We start from the raw sequence: 18,626 nt of genomic DNA on the forward strand, positions 1-18,626 counted from the left end.
ATTGTGTAATAAACAATTTGATTTGTACAGATCAGGCAGGTTTCATCCTGGGGAGAATGGCTGCATATAATGTGCGGATAGTGCTATATCTTATCTGGTGGGTGTTTATTATTGATGCTGAAAAATCATTTAATAGAGTCCATTGGCCTTTTTTGTTTAAAACACTCAAAAAATGTATTTGAGGCAATACTTTTGCACCTGGATTAATAAATTATACTTCCATCCAGAGGCCTGTATTAGGATAAATGGGGATATTCAGAGAATTTCGAAGTAGGTTGCAGTACTCACCAGGGATGCCCATTATCACCCCTATTTGTGTTTTTTTCTGGAAGCATTTGCAACTTGAATTAGGGGAAATTTGAGGGTTCAAGGAATGGCAATGGGCAAAGGGAATTATAAAATGTCTATGTTCACAGTTTTCACCTTAATGGAGCCAATTATATCTTTAGGGAAAGTGCGAATGGAGATGGGTACATTTACTAGGATGTCGGGGTTTAAAATTAATATTGAGACATCCAAACTTCTTCATATCTCATTGACCCCGATCATCACCGATTCATTAAAAATCATTTTACATTCAAGTGAGCCAAGGGGAAAATTAAATACTTGAGCATTAATATTGGTAGCGCACAGGAAAAACTCTTCTCTTTGAATTGCTTTCCCTAGCTAGATAAGATTATTAAGGATTTGATGAAGTGGCATTGCTTTGATCTTTCTTGGTTGGGCAGAATCACTAAGATTAAAATGAATATAATTCTGAGATTCTATTTATTTCAAATATTGCAGATTTATATACGTACAAGCCTACTTAAATCACATATTTGAATTTATTTGGAAGCACAGACCACGTAGGATCTCACAGGGATGTTAACTTTTAAACAGCCACGCCAATGGATGCGGCCATTTTATAACATACACACTTATATGTGCACATGTTATAACATCTGCTGTATGCACATGCATGTAGACACAATTTTATATGGAGGTGTGTGCATATGGTGAAAATGCCCGCTCTACCGCATAAGTGGGGGGGATTTTTAAAACAGCACGTGCTGATGCAATAGCCCTTTTTCCCAGTTCGCCCTGTTAATGGATCATACTTTCTAACTCCCGTGTTAATTAGCCTCCTTTTTACCCTTTTCACCCCAACCCTTAAAACCTCACTCACGCACCTATTTTTTTTTTTAATTTTTATACTACATGCCGTCCGTAGCAGAAGTAAAGTTACGTTACAGGGGACTCCGGCGCACGCTTGTGTAAATACTTATGCCCACATTTCAAGTTTACTTCCAGGCCACGCCCATGACCCATCCCTTTTTTAGCTTTTTTGATTTGTGCGCATACCTGGAATTATGCGAGTACTTGCGTGCTTTTTAAAATCCACATGGCGAGTGCCGTCCCAAAAAATGCAAATATCTCCCTGCTTTGACATGCGCCGAGCTTTCAAAATTCACCTAAAAGAATTTTGTTTGAGCAGAATTCCTGAGAGGGATTAGGGATTACAAACCTCTGGTGGTATTATGTGACCTTACAGACCGGGGCCATTGTGGACTGGCACCACATTGATGAAATAAAACAGTGGGTAATTGAGCAACATTTAATGGGGTCCATGCCAATATAAGCTCTGTGCTGGCAGCCCAGGGTGTCCTGGGTAACCATTGGAACACTCTTTTCATATGCATTAGTGATTCTGAGGGTATGAAATAAATGGAAGGTTTGTTTAGTGGGCTGGATTTTATAAGTTAAGATTTTTCCCCTGACATGGAATCAGGGATGGCAAATAAATGGAAATTAGCGGGGATTGAAAGATTCAAACATTTAATAAGGTTGGGTGAATTTTTGTCTTTTGAATTATTTGTGGAGACATTTGATATTCCAGCTGTGGGTCATTTCTTAAGAACATAAGAAATTGCCATGCTGGGTCAGACCAAGGGTCCATCAAGCCCAGCATCCTGTTTCCAACAGAGGCCAAACCTGGCAATTACCCAAACACTAAGAAGATCCCATGCTACTGATGCAATTAATAGCAGTGGCTATTCCCTAAGAAAATTTGATTAATAGCAGTTAATGGACTTCTCCTCCAAGAACTTATCCAAACCTTTTTTTAACTCAGCTACACTAAATGCACTAACCACATCCTCTGGCAACAAATTCCAGAGCTTTATTGTGCGTTGAGTGAAAAAGAATTTTCTCCGATTAGTCTTAAATGTGCTACTTGCTAACTTCATGGAATGCCCCCTAGTCCTTCTATTATTCGAAAGTGTAAATAATCGATTCACATCTACTCGTTCAAGTCCTCTCATGATCTTAAAGACCTCTATCATATCCCCCCTCAGCCGTCTCTTCTCCAAACTGAACAGCCCTAACCTCTTCAGCCTTTCCTCATAGGGGAGCTGTTCCATCCCCTTTGTCATTTTGGTTGCCCTTCTCTGTACCTTCTCCATCGCAACTATATCTTTTTTGAAATGCGGCGACCAGAATTGTACACTACACAGTATTCCAGGTGTGGTCTCAAGTAAAGCATGTTGTGACTCAAAGAAAGGTAATTTCTGATCTGAAAAAGGGTAAACCATACTTTGAGGTCCTATGTGATCATCGGATAAATCAGAGGGAATCATTTAAAAAATGTATTCTTCCTTTAATAAGGATTTAGAGGAGTAACCTAAACATATAAGAGCATGGGAGGAAGATTTGGGTACGGTTCTCTCAGAAGATGAATGAGACTTCTCCTTCCTTAATATAAATAGGGGTTTAGAATCTGCTTTCCCAATGGAAAATGGATATAACTTGCTTACCAAGATGGTATCTCACACCAATTAGATTGCAGAAAGTGTTTGTTAATGTTGATGCTAAGTGTTGATGGGGATGTGGGGATAAGGGATCTTTTCTTCATATTTGGTGGACGTGATTATATTACTTGTTTTTGGAGGGAGTTATTTGTCTTTTTGAATTCTATGATGGGAAAAGAGATTGCAATGTCACCTAAATTTGTGCTTTTATATTCCTGACCCGGACATTTCTCCTTGGATTGGCCACTGTTGGAAACAGGATACTGGGCTTGATGGACCCTTGGTCTGACCCAGCATGGCATTTCTTATGTTCTTCTGTTATTATACTTCAGAAATTACTACAATTGATCTTTACAGCTGCTAGCTGCAAGATTGCTTGTTTTTGGCAGCAAAAACGCTGTTCCAAATATGTGGTCTTTGAAACAACATTTGGGACTTCTATATCATTTATACAAGCTGACTGCCATTCATTGTCACTAGTCATTGGACAAATTTGAAAACATATGGCTTCTGATATCTCAGTGGATATCTTCCTGATATCCACTGAGATGCAGATTTTTTTCTCTTTTTTTTTCTTTCTTTGCATTTTTGGCTTTTTGTATTTTGGTTTTCGATCTTTGATTTTTGATCCTTGCTTTCTGGTCACCTTGTTCCATGTTGATTGTTAAAGTCTGAAGGAGGGAGGGAAATTGGGGGTAATTGGATAACTGTTATATTTGGTAAGCTATTATTATCATCATTATTCTTGCTATTATCATGTTACAAGGTTGGAGCCTCTAATTGTGTTTTGTTAATTTTTTTTGGCTGTACTTGTATTGTTCTTAATAAAAAATTATCAATTACAAAAAAAAAGCTCACGTAACTTTTTTTTATAATTCCCCAAACACCAATAAAATATTTCAAAACAGCAAACACATCAAAAACTACCCAAAAATTAAGACAAAGTAAAGATTTAAAAAACTCCATCTCTCCATACCTGGGATTATTTGATGGCTAGTTTCTTTGAGATTGTTGTGGATTGGAGGGAAGGGGAGCCACACAAAATTTATACTGTCTCACACACTCATTCACACATGTTCATTTTCTCATGCATTCCACTCATGCTCTCACACACACAGGCAGGCAGGTACACACACTCAGGCACGCAGACAAGTATGCACACAAGCAGGAACTCTCTCAGGCACACACAGGTAGGCAGGCACTATCAGGCACACATACACAGGCAAGCAGGCCCTCTGTTAAGCACATACAAATGCGCACACACCACAGGCAGGCACATACTCACATATACACACACACACACACACACATTCAATGTGTCAGTGAGGGGGAGAGAGAGAGAGTACATGTGAGAAAATGGGCATCTATATGAGAGGAGTATGAGAGAATGAATGTGTTGTAGAGTGTGTGTGTGTGAGAGAAGATAGTTTTTGCAGCCCTCCTCTTCCAATCCACAACAATCTCAGGGTGACTGGAAATCAAAAGAGCCTAGTGATGGAGAAAGGAGATTTTTAAATCTTTTAAATTTTAATTATTGAGGGGTAGATTTTCAGAGCCCTGCTCGCCTAAATCCGCCCAAAACCGGGCGGATTTAGGCGAGCAGGGCCCTGCGCGCCGGGAAGCCTATTTTACATAGGCCTCCCGGCGCGCGCAGAGCCCCGGGACTCGCGTACGTCCCGGGGTTCTCGGAGGGGGGCGTGTCGGGGGGCGGGGCCGGAGCGCGCGGCGTTGCAGGGGCGTGTCGGCAGCGTTTTGGGGGCGGGTACGGGGCGTGGCTACGGCCCGGGGGCGTGGCCGTGCCCTCCGTACCCGCCCCCAGGTCGCGGCCCGGCGCGTAGCAGGCCCGCTGGCGCGCGGGGATTTACGTCTCCCTCCGGGAGGTGTAAATCCCCCGACAAAGGTAAGGGGGGGGGTGTAGACAGGGCCGGGTGGGTGGGTTAGGTAGGGGAAGGGAGGGTAAGGTGAGGGGAGGGCAAAGGAAAGTTCCCTCCGAGGCCGCTCCGATTTCGGAGCGGCCTTGGAGGGAACGGGGGGAGGCAGCGCGGCTCGGCGCGCGCAGGCTATACAAAATCGATAGCCTTGCGCACGCCGATCCAGGATTTTAGTGGATACGCGCGGCTCCGCGCGTATCTACTAAAATCCAGCGTACTTTTGCTTGAGTCTGATGCGCAAGCAAAAGTAGGCTGATCGCGCTTCTTTTAAAATCTACCCCTGAGTGTTTGATGTTTGTGCTGTCTTGAAATATTTTATTGATGTTTTAGGAAATGTATAACATTTTTAAATTACTAGATGTTTTATTCATTGGATGTTTTGAAATATTTATTGGTGTTTGGGAAACAGAACAAATTTACGTGAGTTTTTAAAATTATTGGATGTTCATTGGCTGTTTTTGACATTTATTATTTTTATTAATATCATTTGAATTTTGTGAATGTTTTATATCTTTTGATTTTATTGCTGGGTTCTAGCATGAGGAGGGGAGGAGGAAAATACTGACTGCTCCAGCCTGGGGGTGGGGGGGGGGGATGAGTGTGCTGGGGTTAAATGGAATGAGGGGGAAATGCTGGGGGAGGACTGGCTTGGAATTTCTAAAGACTGCTGTAAGGAAATGTAACTATCAATGGAGAGTGGAAACCTGAGGAGAATGTGGATGCACATTTAAACGTTTTTTTAAATGCAAAACTGGCTTGGGGAAAGAAGCTAAAATCACAAAAATATTATAAGTGCATACATTGCAATTGATTCTGTCATGATTGTCATCCTATATTTCTAAACTTGTCTAATTATATTGTAGATGTACCAAACCAAAACAAGCAAACTTGAAAGTGTGCCCAGATTTAGAAAAGGTTGTGAAGCTCTGCAGTGGAGCACTGCTCCCACGCTGAGCTAGCCTGTAGTAGACAAAGAGCTGGATGTAGGGGGGGACTGAGCCTTGGCCTCTCATTTTGCTTTACAGCTCATCCAGCAATCTGGCTTCAAAGTTGTTGGCCCTTGTTGTTTTCAGTGCTAAACTTGTCATGCTGATGTGTCAGGACCTATCCTTTTTCAGTTTAGACTTTCACAGCAACATGTGTAAAATTATTTTTTTTTTTTTAATTTGATTAAGGCCACTGGATTTAATATTGATTTAATACATCAGTTCTTTTCCTTCAGACATCTTTTTTTTTTTTTTTTTTGTAATATGATCTTTTGTTCTAAATCCAAACAGCATTACTTTCCCTTTTGCCCGACATAAAGAGCTGGGGCATATATATTGCCCGATGAAGAGAAGAATTTGGGGGGGGGGGGGGGGGACACGACTGGCAGGGATTGCCTTCCACTTACTGCTGTGGCCTGAGTGCGGTTGGTCGTGTTAATTCTGTAGTGATTCCGTGCGTGCTTGTGCCACGGTTTAAACTGGTGCCCTCAATACAGCATTACTCTACCCTAACCGAAAGTAAAGGAGCAATGGAGTCCCTGCTGTCTCTGTTTGTGCTCTTCAATTAGTAAAGCAGAAGGGTGCCTGGCTGTCCTGTCAGCCAGCAAACAGCAGGCTCCAAAGTGAATCCCATCTTGTAAGGATAGCTGTAAGGTCAATAGGATCAAAGTGAGGCCTGCTGACATTTAAAGAGAAAGTTAAAAAAAAAAGAAAAGGCTTGTAAATTGCACTTTCTAGCTTTTATCACCCTGCAACTTTGTTGTTCCTCACAGATTTGAATTCTGTTGATTTAATTTGTATGTAATATTACTTTGCCTGGAAAAAATAAAAGTGAATGCATTTGAACTCCAGAGAAATAAAAATGCTTATTTGTTTTCTGTTTAGCATTTTTGTGGTGTTTATTTTTCCTGCTGTCCTTAGAATTAGCTGGGGGGAAACATGTTGCTTTGCTTTGCATATTTTATTATTATGTCTGCATAATGGATCCCTCTCCTGTGTGTGTATTTATATTTACAGGTGGCTGTGGAGGATCGCCTTAAGCTGCTGCAGGAAGCCCTGCGGGATTTTGGACCTGCCTCGCAACATTTTCTCTCCAGTATGTACCTATGTTTTAAAAAAACTCCAAAAACTAAAAACCAAAAACAGAAGAAATTAAACTGTGTATGAGAAGTGGGGAAAAATGGTGTGTTTGTTATTGTCTTCATATCTTTTTTAATTAAGGCTGATTAGAAATGAGCACTACATAGGATAATTTTTACTACAGTCAGCTGGAATAGATACAGTAAATGTTTTCAATTAGCAGTGATGGTTAAAATAAACCTCTTCAAAGTAAAATAGTATTGATAAAATTATTATGCAGTCATTGCCCCTCTAGCCCACATAATGTGTGCTTTCTTTCTTTTATTTATCCAAGGAAAGTTTTAACAAGACAATAAAATACGGAGAAAGTATTAAAACATATAAAAGGCACTGATTGCATTCATGTCAAATGCCAATGGAAAACAGGAAGATATCAATAGAAAAATCAGCGCAATGCAAATCATGCATTTATTATATTAATAAATGCGTTAATAAATATTAAGGATTGATGTGTACCTTAATAAAATGCGTTAATAAACATTAAGGATTGATGTGTACCTTAATAAAACATTAAGGATTGATGTGTACCTTTCTAAATGTATTTCCTTGTTAAAGTAGCTGAGAGAGGAAGGGCTGCTGGGTTAGGATGACCATTATTATATGTCCATATTATTACATTCAGCAGTAAAAGAATCCTAGCATCTTATACTGTAGTAAGCACCTCTATTGTGTTCCATTTTTGTGGCACTTCCTTTGATATTTCCATTTTTCCATGCTCAGCATCACTTTTGAATATGAGGCCTATGAAAGTATGCTGTATGCTAAAAATCTGCATTTGTTTCTTAGTGCACATGTTAAAACATTATTTCGAATGTACCGGTATTTAATTAAAAAAATTACTTTGATTTATATTCTGCCTTTCAGGCACTTCAAAGCAGGTTACATTCAGGTATAAAAGCAATGCTGAGCATGAGTACTATGAAAGTGTATCCTATGCTTAATGTTAATATTAGTACATCGGCCCGCTCACGGAACCTTCAGCCCCCAAATTAAATGTGCATCCACAATCCCCCTTCTCATCAAATAAAATCTAACCCCTCTCGTCCCCCCACCCCTGAGATCCCACTCTCTGATACAATAAAAAAAAACGACTCCCCCCTCCGTCAGGACTCCAGCTCAAAAGTACCTATGCCAAAAAGAAATGAAGGACATTTCCTTCCTTCCTAACGGCCTGGTGCTGCCTAGTAATGCCTCAAACCTTGAACCACATGCATGCTAAAAGAGTGAGTTAAATTTATCTCCTACTCAAGTGGCCTTTGTAGCTAGTGTACTAATTAGTATTGAGCATGCCATGAACCTGTAGGCACATTAATATTTTATATGCCCGCATATGAGCTGACCCGTATTCATTTCTTTTTCAAGTCATGGGCTTTCTTTTCTTTTTTTTTTTTTTTACAAATGTCGTGTTAATTAGCACATGTGCTAACAGGTTAGCATGTGTTAATTGTAATACATTTTCACTACCAAGATCCCTATACTACGCAGCATTATTACAGTAACATAAAATCATTTTACAATGAGTTGCAGATCTGCCACATTTGGAAAACAGTTTGGGCGTGCCATTCAGCGTAGATGACAGTGTCTGAGCATTGCTGCTCATGGACAGCTTTTGTACATACAGCAAAAACTTTGTGCAGTAGGTGTGATAAGATCAGCAACAAATTGTTTAGCTGATTCTGGCTTTTTTTGGAATATAGGCCACCTCTGTGGGAGATGAAATTTGCCTTGGGTATTAGGTATATTGTAAGAGGTGAATTTTCAAAGGAGTTATACATGTAAATGTATTGTACTATTGTAGTAATTTACAAAAGCTATTTAAACACATAAACACCTACATTTTAAAAGGCCCGTGTGCGACCCATGCATGTTATAAAATCAGTGCATCCATGTGAGTGTGCCAGGAACTGCACATACGGACGTGCGAATGGGCCTTTTAAAATCTGGCCTGATTTGCGCTTACGCAGATTAAAAACCTATTGACAATTCAATGGCATATACTGTAGCAATTTTCAAAAGCTCACTTACACGAGTAAATGCTTTTGAATATCAGACCGTTAGTTTTTCTTCACAATATCAGACACCTATTTTAGAACATAAATCCTCAACAACAAATTACAGAAGGCGCAATGTTCCCAGTAAAGTTTGCATATACACAAACGCATACAGGAAAGCTGCACACACAAGAAAAAAAAAATGTGTTTCAGAGAGTATGGTGCTTAAATTTATATACTACCTTGAACACAAGAATGTTATTGTGCCCACAATAGAGGAGGATGGTTAGTCCTTCTTGTACCTCATAATGGGGCAGATTTTAAAATGTACGCACGGGGCCTACATTAGTGCGCGTGATTTTATAACATGCGCGCGGCCGCACACATGTTATAAAATCAGGGTTCGGCGCGCGCAAGGGGGTGCATACTAGTGCACCTTGCATGCGCCAAGCCCTCGGGGAGACCAGCTGGCTTTCCCCATTCCCCCCCCCACCTTCCCCTCCCTGTCCTGCCCCCCCCCCCCCCCGGCTCAGCAGGCTTGCAGAGGCCTCTGGCCCCACCCCCAGACTGCCCTGCCCCCGGACCGCCTATTTTTTAAAGCCCCAGGACTTACACGCATCCCGGGGCTTTACGCCCGCTGCTGGGCCTTTTGAAAATAGGCCCGGCAGCGTGCGTAACCCCCCATACGCGCGTAAATCTGCCCCAAAATACACATCCGCTCCAGTGTGCTCCAAATTGTGCATCTATCCTGCTTCTGCCTTTTCTCCTTGTTTTCCCTTTTTTATTTAACTGGGATGTCATGTGAGGGCGAAAGAAAGCTAAAGGTTAAGATACCGTTAGTCAAACAAAAATGTTCTTTTATTTAAAAAAAACTATATTAGCTGGGGTATTTTAAATATCAGCTTGTCAGTTTCTTGACTTTCATTCTAGTCAGTTCTTCTTTCTTAGTTTTATTTTTCTTAGATTTTGTTTTCATTTTTTTAATTTCCTTTTTTTTTTTTTTTTTATGGATGGATTTAGGTGGGGGTTTTTTGTATTATGACCATACTCCTTGAGTTTTGATTAAATTTATCAATTTGATATAGTACAAGTCATAAAAATATCAGAACAGGTTACAATTCAATTGAATTATAATATATAAAACAAAAAAATCATACAACATAATCTAAGGCTTTGAATAGGCAGCATATAAATCTATGAAATAAATAAATACTGTAAATAAAATAAATAATAGTGGTGGTCTGTGGGTATACCACTATCAGTCCATTACCTGAATTCACGTCAACTGTATAGTAGTGATCTTTAACTTGTATTGGTAATATGGCTGTAGAAGGTTTTGATGGCAGTGTTAAAATTCTTAAATCCCCTTAGCCTTTTTGTGCATAAATCTGCTAAGTTGCAGGTTATCTATAAATCCCTTTTTTTGAAAGGAAATCCCTACAACCTGTTTTTGTTTTTTTTTCTTGTTTTGCATCAAATGGACGCCACGGTGATATATTGCCTTTGTTTTCTGCAGCCAGCTTTCTAATTACTGAAAGCCTTGTTGGAAAATTACAACAATCCCTATCCAATTTACTAGAACAGCATTTAACTGTACATAGAAACAGAAGTACAGGCAGAAGAATATGCTCAGTAACTTTCTCGTGTGTTTCCCTAGCCTCAGTTCAGCTGCCGTGGCAGAGATCGGTCTCCCTGAACAAAGTGCCCTATTACATCAAGTAAGTTGCTCTTAAATTGTTCTAGAACTGCTCTCAGGAAGTGAAGAGATACTTTTAACACTGCAGATGCTGAAATATATATCTGTTTGGTACAGGACACAGTGTTGCTTCAGTTCAAGACCTCTTGCACCAAGATATTTAAAAAAAAGTTAACAGGCACTTCAGATTAATCAGCTTTAACTCTGTTAAGTGATTGAGTCATACTGAGCCTTTGATGTGTGTCTTTTGACGCCTAAATCAGTTTACATAGTTTTAGCAGATGTCATCACACTTTTTACCTGGATGCCTGCCTAGTGAGAAATATGTGAAGTTCAGATTGTGTTCCTTATCAGACAATTTGTCATTAATCGGCATTTGATTTAAAAAATGGAATGCATACAGCTGAAAAAATAATTAAATCTATTGCTAACTACATTTCTATTGCCCTAATTGCACAGACTTGTCCACAAAAAGGAATTGTTGCCTTACATATTTTAACGTGTGTGGGAGGGGGGAGGAAGTACAACAATACAAATTAGTGTTTTTAGGGGTGCAGAGCAAAAGAGGAAGAAAAGCAGAGATTGAAGTAGGATGCATGGCAGCAGAATAAGCAGATGAAAATGGACAGAATAGGTAGACCAAGCAGCTCTGATCTGTCGACATATTGTATTTTTCTGTGTTTCATCAGCTTCAGGGTTTGTCTGCTATGGTAGTTAACCCTCTGCTTTCACTATTCTGTAATTGACTTTTAACACAAAAGTGATTTTTAACTAGTGCAGTAAGCAAATGTGACCTGGAGGTCGTACAGCAGGCACACGCATACAATGCAGAACTGCATGGACCTTGTAGTAGCTGCATTGAGGGAGGACAGTTTTCAGACAGCCAATTAATACAGATAAAACTTTTATTTTATTTTATTTTTTTTACCCTTGCTAGTCACTCTGAAAATTGTCCTATAAAGTACCATCTTTAAGGGCAGCCATAGTATCAAGCAACTTGCCATTCCATTCCTAACTGGATACTAATGACAAAAAAACCCAACAAAAACCAAGCAGTAGTTTGCCAGTAAACAACTTGAAAATTGCCTTTCTGTCTGCTGTGCATCCAGTTTTGGAGCAGCATCAGAAGCAGTACATGATGTCACCATGTCCTGTCTTAGTTCTACTGATGATGGGGGGAGCATTACTGTGCCCTTATCTAGTAACATTTGGCAGAAGAAGACTGAATGGTCCATCCATGGACATGGTGGCAACTGCCGCTCCATGTAGACCACCCCCAAGCCCTCTGTTAAGGTTAGCAACTGCTGCTCTATGCAGGTAGTCCCCAAGCCTTATGTTAAAGGTAGTAATTGTTGCACTGTGCAGATAATCCACAAGGATATTAACTGCTGCTCCGTACCAGTTACCCCCAAGCCTTATGTTAAAGGTAGTAAATTTACAATCAAAACCAATCAACTATGAAACCTATAACACTGTTGGCAACATTTTTATGGGGTGAGCAGCCTTCTTGATAATTCAAACAATGCTGCTTGAACATGCTTTGCTTTTGGACTTGGCCAGAGAAGCAGTCCTGTGCTACATAATGCTTTTCCAGAAATGTCTGCATATCAGTACCCCAAACCATAATAGTTGGGGCCCAGCATTGGCTGTTGTCCGAATCCAATTTTCCTGCTGTCAAAGCAGAGAGCAATGTTGCGATTGTGTAAAAAGCATCAAGGCTAATTGGGCTGCAAATGCAAATGTGTCTCATAAATAGTTGCTCTTTACCACAACCTAGCCTTGAATTTGTGGCCTCAGTTGTGTGGGCTGATCACCCCACCTCTCTTCTGGGGTGACCACCTCTAGTCTTATTTAAAGGGTAGTAACTGCCGTTTTGTGCAGGTTACCCCCAATCCGAAATGTTGCACCTGAAATTAATATAGGTTTCCGTCCTCTAGGGATCTGCAATGTTTATCCCATGCCCTTCTGAATTCCATTATCGTTCTCCTCTTCACCACCTCTTCTGGGAGGTTTTTCAGGCATCCACTACCTTCTCAGTGAAGAAATATTTTCTGATGTTAGTTCTTAATCGACCCCCTTGGAGTTTCACATTGTGACCACTAGTTCAACAGTTTTCTTTCCAGTAGAAAAGGTTTGATGTCTGTGCATCATTAAAACCTTTCAGGTATCTGAGGTCTGAATCACAGCTCCCCTGTACCTCCTCTCCTCCACAGTATATATATTGAGATTCTTCAGCCTCTCCTCACAGGTTTTCCAATATAAACCCAAACCCTTTTGGTTGCTCCTCTCTGGCTGCCCACTCCTGTCTCTATCCTTTTGGTGATACGGTCTCCAGAGCTGGCCACAGTACTCCAGGTAAGGCGGGTGGAGTGTCGCTTTGTCCGGTTCTTCCGAAGGAGGGCAGAAGGAGCTGACCACTGATGGATGCACCCAGCATCTGAAGAGCAAATGTTTACCAGTAAACTACAATTTATTTTATTTTTTTAAATGACATCAAAGCAAGAAGGTGCTCAGTGCTGACTTGGATGCTAAGTCTGCCTTTTTTTAGTTGGCTTGAGAGTTGTCCTTTTGGGTTAGTAAAGCAACTTCATTTATCCAATTACTGTAGAATATTTTTTTTCCATTAACAACTACCGATGTGGATTAACAAATCACAAATAGCACCAAAAGAATGGCAAGTGCCTGCAGGTCCCGGCTGCAAGTGGTCTTAAAATAAGATAAAATTTAAAAAAAATCTAAATAAATCCACAGCGCAGATAATGTGGCAATTTTATCTTTAGATGTGTGGCAAAACTTGGTCACCATTTCAGGCACTGTTTTTCTTCTCTGGGGTGTGGGAAATACCACTACCAGTCCAATCTGGCATTGATTTGGTGGCAAACTTCTTTTTGATTCATGTATTGGTGGTCTCCTGTTAAAATAATAGACCTTATGCTGGGTTCATAGAAAGAAAACTATCTTTTTGAGACTAGGGCTATTTTCAAATACCTTTCACTTGTCAAGAATCACACAGCAGTCTGTAAACACTTGCTGCCACCACTCTTGCTATTCTCTTGGTGCTATTTATTGTTTTAAATCCCTGTCCCTAGTTATTTATGTAAGAAATGTTATGCAGTCACTGGATGACTAATCTACCTTATAAATGGCCTGTGACCGACGGCCCGCAAATGCGCAGTAGAGCGCAGCTCTACTGCGCATGTGCGGGCAAGGATGTCGATCAGAAAAAAAAAATGGCGGTGGGGCCGCAGGGGCGGGAGGAGAAGCAGCGGCGCCGCGCGCGCGCGCGCGGTGCCGCTGCTTCTCCTCCCCAGATCTGCCGGCAGATCTCGGGGGGGGGGGTGTCACTCCCGCGCCCCCCCACCGAGATCTGCCGGCAGATCTCGGGGGGGGTGTCACTCCCGCGCCCCCCCCCCCCCGAGATCTGCCGGCAGGAGCGGGAGGAGAAGTAGCGGCACCGCGCGATCTCGGGGGGGGGGGGGGGCGCGGGAGTGACACCCCCCCCGAGATCTGCCGGCAGGAGCGGGAGGGGTTAATGGAGCCGGGTGAGGGTTGCGGGAAGTCGCGCTTACGGCGCCGGGAGGAAATGGAGGTGGGTGAAGGGAGGGAGAGGGGGACTGAGTGAGTGGGAGGGAGGGAGGGAGAGGGGGACTGAGTGAGTGGGAGGGAGGGAGGGAGAGGGGGACTGAGTGAGTGGGAGTGAGGGAGAGGGGGGACTGAGTGAGTGGGAGGGAGGGAGGGAGAGGGGGACTGAGTGAGAGGAGAGGGAGGGTGGAGAGGAGTGGGTGGGGGAGGGGGGTGGTGAAGAGTGAGGGGAGAGAGAATGAGGGGGAGGTGAGAGACAGAGGGATGTAGCCCGTTTTAACGGGCTTTACGGCTTGTTTATTAGATTATACCTTGAAAACACCAACATCGTGTGAAAGTGTTTTCATGCGAAAGGGGATAAACTTTATTATACAAGAGCAGTAATCTATAAGTCTATGAATAATTAAACTTTGAAGCCATGAGTCATCATATGGTACAGATCTTACGCCATCTGTTAGATATTATCGCAATCTTCTTAACCTTTGCTCTATCTATATTTATATTTCAGTTTATAAGACTGTGATAATGTGTTTGCTATAGTAATCGTTCTCCAAGGTAGCATTTTTTAATATTTATTTTAAATTAACAGTATTTAAGATTGGATTTTGTGTAGGCATGCTTTGAAGTCATTTCTTTGTTTAACAGATTGCCAATATACATCATTAGTACTGAGAATGCATTTCCGTGTAAAACAGCACCTCATCACTTTGCAGTGTTTCAGGAGATAAATGTTGTTTGTTTTTTCCTTATTAAATCAGTAGTTTGTTGCTGGAAAACCACACTTCTTTAGTAAGGCCAGAGGAATGATTTGAATAGATAGAGCTTATTGAGAAACTCTGATATTGTCTAAATATGTTTGCTGGCGCTTCTGCTGCCACCCTGCTGCGTCAGCTCGTATCCATGGAGGGATTTAAATGAGCACAGCCAGTCTCTGAAACCTGTATGCTACACTTAATCCCATCTCCACACAACAGAAATGATAAACCAATGTCAAATTGCAAACTATTCTTTTCCGGACTCCATAAGTCCGGAGCTGTAAGTTTCCAGTCCTTGGCATGTGTGCAAAAAATGGGTCTGGCCACCAGCCTTCATGGCAGGCTGTTGGAGTTAAAAAAAAAAAAAAAAAAAAAAGTGAAGATGGTTATGCACAAGTGCAGCAATCTGACCTATCTAACAAAGCTGTGGAGGAGAAAACCCAACCAAACAAATTTTCATGGCTCTTTATTGTGAGGGCAGCCAACATTGCAGCAGTAGTATGGCATGTATCAGTTTGACTTTGCAGAAATCCTTTCTAGAATGTTACAGCTTATAGATCTGTATTTAAAATTAGTTCAGATTAAATTCAAGGAAGGATATGCTACTCACTGAAGAACAGATTTCATGAGGAGTGGAAGAAACTTAGAAGAAAGGTTAAAATTGGAAAAACCTTACCCAAGAATCTTGTATCGCTTTGACTCTCTTATCTCCCATCACTCTCCATCTTCTCCCCAAAAATGACATGCCGCAATTTGCTAAAAATATTTTATCTTTGTTGTAAAAAAATATACCATTTGCTACTCAGATCTTACCCAATGGCCATAACTGAGAATGTATCAAATGGCTGGTGTGCCATTCTGAGCCAAGGTCCTAGGGAGGATAGTTTTATAACTGTGTGAGGAGATCTAAACTCTACATGTAATTTATACATGCAGGTTTTAGCCAGCATTTTCTAAGTGGACTTCATAAATTTGATTTGAAAATGTTTAGGTAATTAGCATTGTACATGGCTCCTCACCTGGAAACAAGAGCTCTACTATACCTTCTATGGGTGCAAGCTCCTTTATTACCTCAGAAACCATAGAAGCAAGATCCAGGTACTCTCTTTGACAACAGGGACTGATCGTGGAATTGAGGTACCAGTTCTTCCCTGGAGGACGAGAACTGCTTTTCCTGAGCACTGATCTTGAGGATTTTAAGGGACTAGGTTCAGACATGGTCTCTTGTGGAAAGACAGGATATGGGGGCAGAGGTAGGGCCCATGCACAGGTGAGCGCCTCCTTTAGGTGCAAGTTCATATGAGGCAAAAACTGAGGCTGATTCTGGGATTGGAAAAATAGATGGCATAGCATCCTCTCTGGGTGTAAATCCAGGTGAGGTAAGATCACAGGCTGGTTCTGGGACTAGGGACGCAGACAAAGTAGTATACCATAGATCCAGACAAGTAAAATCAAAAGCTGATTGCATCAACCTATAAGTGACTCTTCTGGGCATAGGTTTAGACAAGGCAAAGAAGGAAGCTGGTTGCACAGGCAGAAACTTTTCCAGGTCAGCCCCCCCCCCAAAGGCTTGAGCTAAGGCCCACACAAATTCTGGATAGTCTTCAGGAAGGGGTCTGTAATATCTAGCAAGGAACAGACTCAGCTTAAAGCTTTTCCAGATAGCAGGCTACTTAGCAGGGCCACCATAGCCTCATCATTGGAGTAATCATGAGGAAATTTTCAAAACAAAAGACAGCATTGCACTCATTTCAAGAGTTTCTGGACAAGCAGGAGTCACTGGATTAGAGGACAAGGCCTGGAATGGAGGCTGTGGATTTACTGGTACAGCCTTGAATAGACTCACCAGAGGAGCTGGTATAGCCTGGAATAACTTCTTTGGAATTGCTGTTGCAGTCTGCAGTGGAGCCTTTGCATTTGTTAGCGAGGCTTGGAGTGGACTGCCTGGATTTGCTGGCTCAGCCCAGAATGGAATCTTTGGGTGGAATGACTTGGCCTGAAATGGAATCTGAGATTGCTGGCATGGCCAGGAATGGATTTGCTGGCGCAGAGTGAAGCCTTTGGATTTGCTGGTGCAGCCTGGAGGGGTAGCCTTTGGAATTGATGGCATGGGCTGGAGATGAAGTCTTTGGATTTTCTAGCATAGCCCAGCTTGGACTCTGGATGTGCTGGCCCAGCCCAGAGTGAGATCCTTGGGTGGACTAGCTCAGCTCAAAATGGAGTGTCTGATATTGCTTATGAGGCATGAAGGGGGAGACTTTGAATTTGCTGGTGTGGCCTAGAGGTGGAACCTTTGGATTTGCTGGCATGGCCAGGCAATGGAGCCTTTGGATTTGTTTGTTTGGCTTAGATTGGGTTCTTTGGGTGGACTGGCTTAATCCCAGGATGGTTTTGCTAGTACATCCCGGAGCAGAATCTCTGGAGCTTGCTGCAGTGAGGTGAGAGCCCATTCTATAAAACTGACTGCAAGCATGAAGTTGTACATGACCATGGCTCTGTGTTTCTCATTTTTTCACAAATGTCTGTCATGACTTGGAGGCCTAATCAGGTAATTACATTGTTGTTGTGTTTCAAACAGACTTTGTTCTTGCACCTTCCCATGGACATTAGAATAGAGCCCACAATATTCCTTCCTTGAACTGTCAGTCATTTTGGAAGGTAGCATATGTGGTTCTGGAAATAACTGGCTAGATGAAGCAAGTTTTTGCAAAAAGGTATGCTGCTGTGTCTGTAACCCTTGATGTGCTTTCATACAGTCATTCATATTGTCAAAAACTCTGAACAATGGGCTCCTCTTGGGCTGATCCAAGTTCAGAGCTATCAGGGTTTGGCTAACAGGGGCCGCCCTAGGCAGGAGGTGCATATCTGGAGATGTTAGGCCTGAGGCATGGTAATGGAGCCCAGAGGCTGGACAGGAACAGTAAGGTATAGAGGAGGAACACTGGAACTTAGATAGCAAGGCAAGAACACTAGAACAAGAATGCAAGGTGGAACCATGGTCAGGAATCAGTAGCCAGATGAACAGATTTTCCAAGGGGAGGTTGACCAGAGGTTTGTTGGAGGAGCACTGTGTGCCTTCTAAGATTTTTTTATATGTGAGTCTCAACCTCCGTGCTAATCATCCTTGCTTTCTCTTGCCTTTTTTGCTCTGGAAAGGGGCACAGTTAGTTTTCATGTTTATTAACTCATAAGGATATAGCGCTTCCATATTTGAAAACTGCTATTTTTTAAACTCTCAAGCTGTGTCCTTCAACTTTGTAAATTTAATTTCATTTTAAGGTTTGGGATGTAATGATCTTCTCGTTAAACCTATGTGGACACTTTTTACCTAAACTTTACAATGTATGTTTGCAATACAAAAGTTTTCTAGGAAAGTTAATGTGTTATCCTCTTTCCCAAAATAGATTACACAAATGGGGATAGTTCTCTTGGCTCCAAATCAGCTTTGCTGTGATAGATTTTTCAGCATTGTTTTAAGTTATATGCAATTTTCTTGCACTTTAAGTTTTGTTTTCCTGCAGTTTTTGTTGTTCAGCAGGTTTATTTGATTAGGCTTTTGTCTCCCCTGAAGCTAGAAAGGAAATTGAACAGATTTAGAATATCAACCATTTGCATGCACAGTGGCAACATGAAAGGTGGAATAGCAGTAGGAGAAGGTGACAATCATATCTTAATAGACAATCTCGTTAATGAATATTGAGGAAAATGTCCCAAGGGAGACTTGGCACCCCAAGGTGCATAGACATTTACTACCAG

The 18,626-nt window shown here is 41.6% G+C and overlaps 1 protein-coding gene across 2 annotated transcripts in view; it reads left to right on the plus strand.

Moving 5' to 3' along the window:
* UTRN (utrophin) overlaps positions 1 to 18,626 on the plus strand; it is a 1,458,479-nt gene that overhangs the window by 1,066,743 nt on the left and 373,110 nt on the right. For both annotated transcript variants that reach the window (XM_029594027.1, XM_029594025.1), the window contains 2 exons: positions 6,724 to 6,802; positions 10,495 to 10,555. In XM_029594027.1, coding sequence (XP_029449887.1) covers positions 6,724 to 6,802; positions 10,495 to 10,555 — 140 coding nt within the window. The remainder of the gene's footprint in view (positions 1 to 6,723; positions 6,803 to 10,494; positions 10,556 to 18,626) is intronic.

This window comes from Rhinatrema bivittatum, chromosome 3 (assembly GCF_901001135.1).
Source record: "Rhinatrema bivittatum chromosome 3, aRhiBiv1.1, whole genome shotgun sequence".
In the NCBI taxonomy this organism is placed as follows: Eukaryota; Metazoa; Chordata; class Amphibia; order Gymnophiona; family Rhinatrematidae; genus Rhinatrema; species Rhinatrema bivittatum.